Source organism: Ciona intestinalis, chromosome 2, assembly GCF_000224145.3.
Source record: "Ciona intestinalis chromosome 2, KH, whole genome shotgun sequence".
NCBI classification, from domain to species: domain Eukaryota; kingdom Metazoa; phylum Chordata; class Ascidiacea; order Phlebobranchia; family Cionidae; genus Ciona; species Ciona intestinalis.
Genome location: NC_020167.2, coordinates 7,273,118 through 7,279,082, shown reverse-complemented (window position 1 = coordinate 7,279,082; position 5,965 = coordinate 7,273,118). Strand labels below are relative to the sequence as shown.

The window sequence follows — 5,965 nt, the reverse complement described above, 5'->3', positions numbered from 1 at the left end:
GTAATGAATCCACGCGTGAATCCTTACTATTTCGTAACAAACATGTTGCTTGGCTGAAGAAAATATCATATATAAATATAAAGCAGTGACCGACCCGATTTAGGTAGTTCATTTTCGCACGTTTAACAGCCAAATTACATCGATTTTACACGCAACTGTTGTTAGGGATTCATGGCATGTGCGCGTCTTAGAAAAAGAACACCTATTCCTTTAGTTTAATTTTCTCCTGGTCCGCGTGTTTTAAGTTTAATTCGAATTGCCTTCGGGAGAAAAGCAGCTTTGGAAGTAGACGTTAGACAAAATTTAAAAGGTAGAAATGACTAGTAAACATTACATTCTCACACAATAATATAATTGTTACTGTAACAATTGGCGATTTTGCGATTATCAATGTGACGTAAACACTTGTCTGACGTAACACGCAGCCGTTATAGGTAACCGCGCAGGGTACAAAAACCGCTAGTTTATGCGTTGGGAGAATGAAGGTGTTGCGTAACTACTATAAAGTAATTGTTTGATAAAGTTAAATGTATTTATTTAAGAAGAATTTCCTTTAATAATTTGAAAATCCAGGGGTTGCTGCAACCCCTGCAAAATTGTCAGGCTAGGCCTGCATACCCTGCACCATATAAATCGACGCCAGCATCTACCGACCAGTAAAATTACAACACAGTTTTTTGCCGATCGGTTTGCTGCTGTCTTTTCAAATTGCTGCTGTCTTTTTGATATCATACATGTTATCTGTGGTTCTATTGAATTTCTGAAGGCGAAGTAAATTGTGATATATTTAAGGGACCTGTAGAAAAGCTGACAGCGATTGAGAACCACTGATTTTCATCATAACAATAATATGTTGGTTGTGCAAAGTTTATGCTTACTTACCATTAGTAACAGTTGTTGTTGTTGTTGTTGTTGAAGAAATATTTAGTGAAGCCGTCGTTGTTACCACAGTTGAATTAATGTGAATTGGTAATAGTTGTGTTGTTGTTGTTGTTGTGTTTATTGTTTCAACAAATTTCAACAAACCTATGATAAAGATGGTTTTAGTAGTTTGAATATTTTTAATAAAATATTTAGGCTCAACATAAAGGCCAAACTTAAGAAAACATAGGTAGTTAGACACCCCATTCCTGTAAGAAAATATCTTATTGGTTTTAATATCTATAACTGATTAATGCAGTATAAAAATTTCAGGGTAGGCTTGCCCACCATGCCACCCCAGGTTTGGCGCCTATGATGGTCAATTGATCACACTTATTTCAATTACAAGTTACAAAATATAAAGTTTTGTTTACAAGTTACAAAACTATGGTAGTTGGTAGGGTGGGGGAGGTTACATAATATACAGTTTTTGTGAGCGGTAGTATTTTCTGTATGACTGTCAATTTAGACAACCCATTCATGGCCACAAGTAACCCAATGGTTATAACAAACTATAACGGAGCCCCATAATTCTTACAACAATTTTGAAATATCCCATTATTTGCTTTAGGTCAGTAGCACTGGGTAAAAAACGACTGTCTACTCATTTTCAATGTGAGGAGAATAGCAAGACAACTTCGACCCATATTCAAATACCACTGATTAATTATTAAGAGTTACTTTGCATGAAGCAATGCAAATGCACAGCATTTACAGTAGGGCAAGGAAAAATTGAAAAAGAAAAAAATTTCATAAAATTTTAATAATGCTTAAAACTGATTGACAAGACAAAATTCAATACAGGTATGCGGCCAAGAATTTTATAAATATGGGACAATGGAAGCATTCAACATCAGTTTATATTGCGGTGAATTTGCTGTTTTATTACCAATTGTTGTTTATTCACCTGCCATTTGGGATTAAAAAACAAACTTTTTAGATGGCTGTGGTAAAGTACTGATGTTATTTCTTGAATAAAAAAATAACAACCCATTTGTATATTACAACCAATTTTGAAACGTTAAAGTTTAAAATAAGAACTAATGACTTCTCTAAAGATTGGTTTTAGTTCTAAACCTAAACGTTTGAAAATAAAGACATTTGTGTAAAATATTGGCTGGTATTTATATATTAAACCAGACCAGAAATTCCATGTTTTAAGTGCCTATATTGCTTTATCCACAAAACAAAACCTTTAAACTATGCTGGTCATATATTTTAGCTTCAAACATGACATAAATCATTTATTATGTACCTGCAATTAGCAACACCACTAATGGAGAACATCTACAGTCAGAAAACATATTACACTACACCTAGCACCTGTACAATGTTAAATACGACAAGTTAAATTATTTGCATTGATACGGACACAACACTAGTACTAGTTAACTACCAAGCAATGTTGAAGCAAAAATGGGAACCTTGATACAAATTGTTCAATGTTGGCATACAAATGATTGCAAAGCTAGCTATTAAACATTACAATTTATTTACAATATATTGCTGAAAAAAGGCCAAATGTTGACACTATTAATAGGGTCCAATTTATAAGCATGTATGGTGCATTATGATGTTGAGTTATGTTAATAATTGAGATAGAGTACAATGGGGAAAGACGGACACCTTTAGCACATGATATCCGAATATCGTGATAGTGTTTTAAACAAATAAAAACTGTCTATGGGAGTTGTGAGAGTTCGGTTTATAATTCTTTGTTTACTATTAAATAAAACGAGAAAATAGAATGAAAAGGTGTCCCATCTTCCCCACCCTACTAAATAACATCGGATGATCTGGTGTAAAATAAACAAAGCGTGATAAACAATTATGCAAACATGTATATAATTAATATTTTTCAGTGAATGTGTAAACTCGTAATAATTCAATACAGGTAGTGCAGATTTATATAGGCCAATACGATGCAGGTGTAAGTAGGCATATACATGGGAACATATAACACAAATCGAGTAACACATAATTGAGTAGTACGCGGCACTAATTTAAACACTGGCCATTACCTTGATAAAGTAGTAACACAACCGATAATTCACTTTCTAGTATTTTCTTGGGCACTTTTAGCTTTGTTAATTGATAACACCAGATTAAATACATAACTGCATTGTTAAGTTGAGTTATAGCTTGTAAATACAGTAAACACTATAAGTTGGAACATGATTAACTGGTAGCAGTCTACAGTCCCAAGTTTTATTAAATGATGTACTTCATGTACATAACTCAGGCTGTGTATATCTTTAGCTAAGAGCTCTCATGTACTAGAAGCATTGGACAAATTTATCAGAAACAAACGAATTAGAAACTTTGTTGAAATGATACAAATAAACTGCGGTTAAGCTGAATTTGGTTGACTGGGAATGGAGGGATGGTAAAATCTCACTGAGTGACTTATCTGACAAATATATTGAAAAGATGAAACCGAACTATTCTTGTGCTGTTTGTTCTTTTTGATCTTCTTGTGCTGCTTCAGCTTGTTCAGCTTCATCAGCTTTTTGCTCTTCTGCAGGCTTTTGGTCCTCAGCTTGCTCTTCTTTTGGTTTCTCCTCTGAAGTCTGCTCCTCCGCTGGTTTTTCTTCTTCCTGTTGCTCCGTGGATGCTTGGTTCTCCTGCGCTGGCTCTTCTTTTAGTGCATCTTCTTCTTTATCCACCAACTTCTTCAACTTCCCCTCTTTATTGAGAGCGCTTGTCTCGTTCCCGCCTCCGATGCAATTCTCATGGACGAAGACTCTCGGGACGGTTCTTGCTCCTGTCATCTTGAGAAGAACATCTTGGATGATCTGACAATCAGACCGACCTGACAACAAAACTTCTTCATACTGAACGTTGATGCTTTTGAATGCACTTGTTGCTTTGTAGCAGTATGGGCTAAACCTCTTGGTAAACAGAACAACTGGATGAGCTTTGATGGTTTCTTTGACATATTCCTCTGCTTCTTCAGGAGTGTTGTACACCTTACCATTATAAGAACCCATTTTCAGCACAAATTAGTAATCTCTCTAAAAAGAATCTGAAATCTAAGTTAGGAACTAGAATTAGTAAAGAGAAAATATCATTAATAAAAGTCCTGAAAGGTAGAATACCAATAAAATTAGTAAAAAAGTAAAACTAATGATAAACAATGGAATAAAAAAATAAGATAAGGATCAGAAATAACCAAAGCATTGAAGAGACCAACTATTAAAACAATGACAATTTGTTTATAAATTGCATAGAACGGCATATTTGCATAAAATATGAAGCTATCACAAACTGACAAACAAACACAAGAATGCATAACACATTAGATTGATACTTCTATGAATTTTATTGATTGTAACTATCCTTTGTACATTGACTGTAGCTACGCTTTTAAGTAGACCTATTTAACCTTTTAACTCATCTTTTCTTGCCGCAATGATGGTATATTAGGAAAACATATGCCAAGTAAAATGCATAGGGCTTAATGCAGGAAATAAATGAAGCGTCTGTAGTAACATGATCTTGGTTCAATTACCAGCGTCTTTTACCAATCGTTCAAGATCGCCTTGCTTATTTAACGCACTAGTCTCCGAACCACCACCTATGCACTTCTGGTTGATAAAAACTCGGGGTACAGTTCGTGCACCGGTCATTTTCAACAAGACATCTTGTATGATGCCAGCATCTGGGCGTTGAGTTAAAACCACATCTTCATACTTTACGTTAATGCTGTCGAACGCCCATTTAGCTTGGTAACAATACGGGCAATGCACTTTGGTGAACATGATCACAGGGTGCTTTTGGATCAGTTCTTCGATATACTTTTGTGCTTCTTCTTCATTTTCATTTACTTTACCTTGGTAAGCTCCCATGGTAATATCAGTTTCAAGAAAAAAACTTTAAAAAAACTGAACCCTAATTTCTGTAAATAATAGAAAACTAATATAATTAAATATGAATGGCACAGAACCTTCACATAGTGTTTTAGCAGTTGCGGATTTGTAGCAAAATACCATAACATATGGGATAAGCCTAATGGCTAAATCACTGCAGTCAAGATTGTCAATATTACATAATAATGGCAAAATAAACAAAATATTAGCCAATTAAGCGACATTTTAATAACACAACTTGTTTACTAAAACTAAACTTTGCGTTGTCACAAAACTTGTGGGGTCCTTGTATGTATGATTCCCTTCTTTGTAACAGAGAAATTATAATTAATAGGATTGTCTATTGCTTCTGTTATTAATTTTTCCATATTTTCCATTGTCAACCAGTTTTCGGATTCTTTTTTTATTTCTTCAATCTGTTCTTTTAGTTTAGCATCCTCTTTTGCTTTTGCTGCTTCTGCAAATTCGATTTCCCATTGTTTCCATTGCTCTTTTATTCGTTGCATTCTAGAAATCAAATTAAAAAATAATAAAAAAGATGAAATGTTAACAATCGAGGCCAAAGCCAGAAACAAAAAAAAGAGTTGGTTTAAAACATGACGTCATGTTCAAATAATGCGGGAATGCCTATCAGTATACAGTTCCAGCTTATCGTTAACCACTACAATTGTTATCCAATCTGAAAGTAATAAAGTTTGTAACGTTTTTCTTATCCACGCTTTGTTGCGACTTAGTGGCAATTTACACTAAAATTTCATACTTCTCTACTAAGAAGTACCAAGTCATACAAATCGGCAAATAGAAAGTTTTTAGATTACAATCAAGATACAATATTCTACCTTTGTTCATTAATTTCTTTGTTTATTTTATCATTATAAGTCATGCATTTAGCATGGTGACTTTTTTCATCCCAGAAATCAAGCCTTGTATTTGTTTCATCACTTTCTTTGACTCCTTTCCTTGACATTTCCTCTTGGAAAGCACAACTGTAAATAAAACAAAAAATTCTGTAAAACTGTTAGCTTAAATTTCTAGGCGCCACACTTTTATAAATACAGGGGTGGCAGACTTTTGTAAATTCATTTATACTAATGGTAAATTTAAATTCCCAAAATTGCTTCATCACACGTTTAAATTCATCTGTTTAATTCTCTAATAAAAAATATAGTAATATT

General features: G+C 33.9%; 5 protein-coding genes across 5 annotated transcripts in view; 1 reads left to right on the top strand and 4 right to left on the bottom strand.

The window, feature by feature from the left end:
* The window catches only part of LOC100179453 (receptor-type tyrosine-protein phosphatase gamma-like), a 16,607-nt gene extending 14,363 nt beyond the window's left edge, over positions 1–2,244 (bottom strand). Inside the window, exons 1-2 of the mRNA XM_002127265.5 lie at positions 2,177–2,244; positions 883–1,026 (exon numbers count right to left, since the gene is read on the bottom strand). Coding sequence (XP_002127301.1) covers positions 883–1,026; positions 2,177–2,225 — 193 coding nt within the window. The 5' untranslated portion in view covers positions 2,226–2,244. The remainder of the gene's footprint in view (positions 1–882; positions 1,027–2,176) is intronic.
* LOC100186522 (short transient receptor potential channel 4-like) overlaps positions 1–5,965 on the top strand; it is a 20,579-nt gene that overhangs the window by 2,605 nt on the left and 12,009 nt on the right. The window lies entirely within an intron of this gene.
* On the bottom strand, positions 2,245–4,100 carry LOC100180195 (glutaredoxin-C8). The gene has a single exon (XM_002132135.5). It carries the CDS (start codon positions 3,909–3,911, stop codon positions 3,363–3,365), a length of 549 nt encoding a protein of 182 aa, XP_002132171.1. The 5' UTR covers positions 3,912–4,100; the 3' UTR covers positions 2,245–3,362.
* On the bottom strand, positions 4,425–4,769 carry LOC101242419 (glutaredoxin-like). Its single transcript, XM_018817185.1, has one exon. The coding sequence runs from the start codon at positions 4,767–4,769 to the stop codon at positions 4,425–4,427; it is 345 nt and encodes a 114-aa protein (XP_018672730.1).
* The window catches only part of LOC100182539 (28S ribosomal protein S26, mitochondrial-like), a 3,302-nt gene continuing 2,153 nt past the window's right edge, over positions 4,817–5,965 (bottom strand). The window contains exon 3 of the mRNA XM_018817457.1: positions 4,817–5,297. Coding sequence (XP_018673002.1) covers positions 5,057–5,297 — 241 coding nt within the window. The 3' untranslated portion in view covers positions 4,817–5,056. The remainder of the gene's footprint in view (positions 5,298–5,965) is intronic.

What these genes read in the sequence shown, in the direction of transcription:
- LOC100180195 (XM_002132135.5), bottom strand. Translation starts at nt 3,911, where the DNA reads ATGGGTTCTTATAATGGTAAGGTGTACAACACTCCTGAAGAAGCAGAG.
- LOC101242419 (XM_018817185.1), bottom strand. Translation starts at nt 4,769, where the DNA reads ATGGGAGCTTACCAAGGTAAAGTAAATGAAAATGAAGAAGAAGCACAA.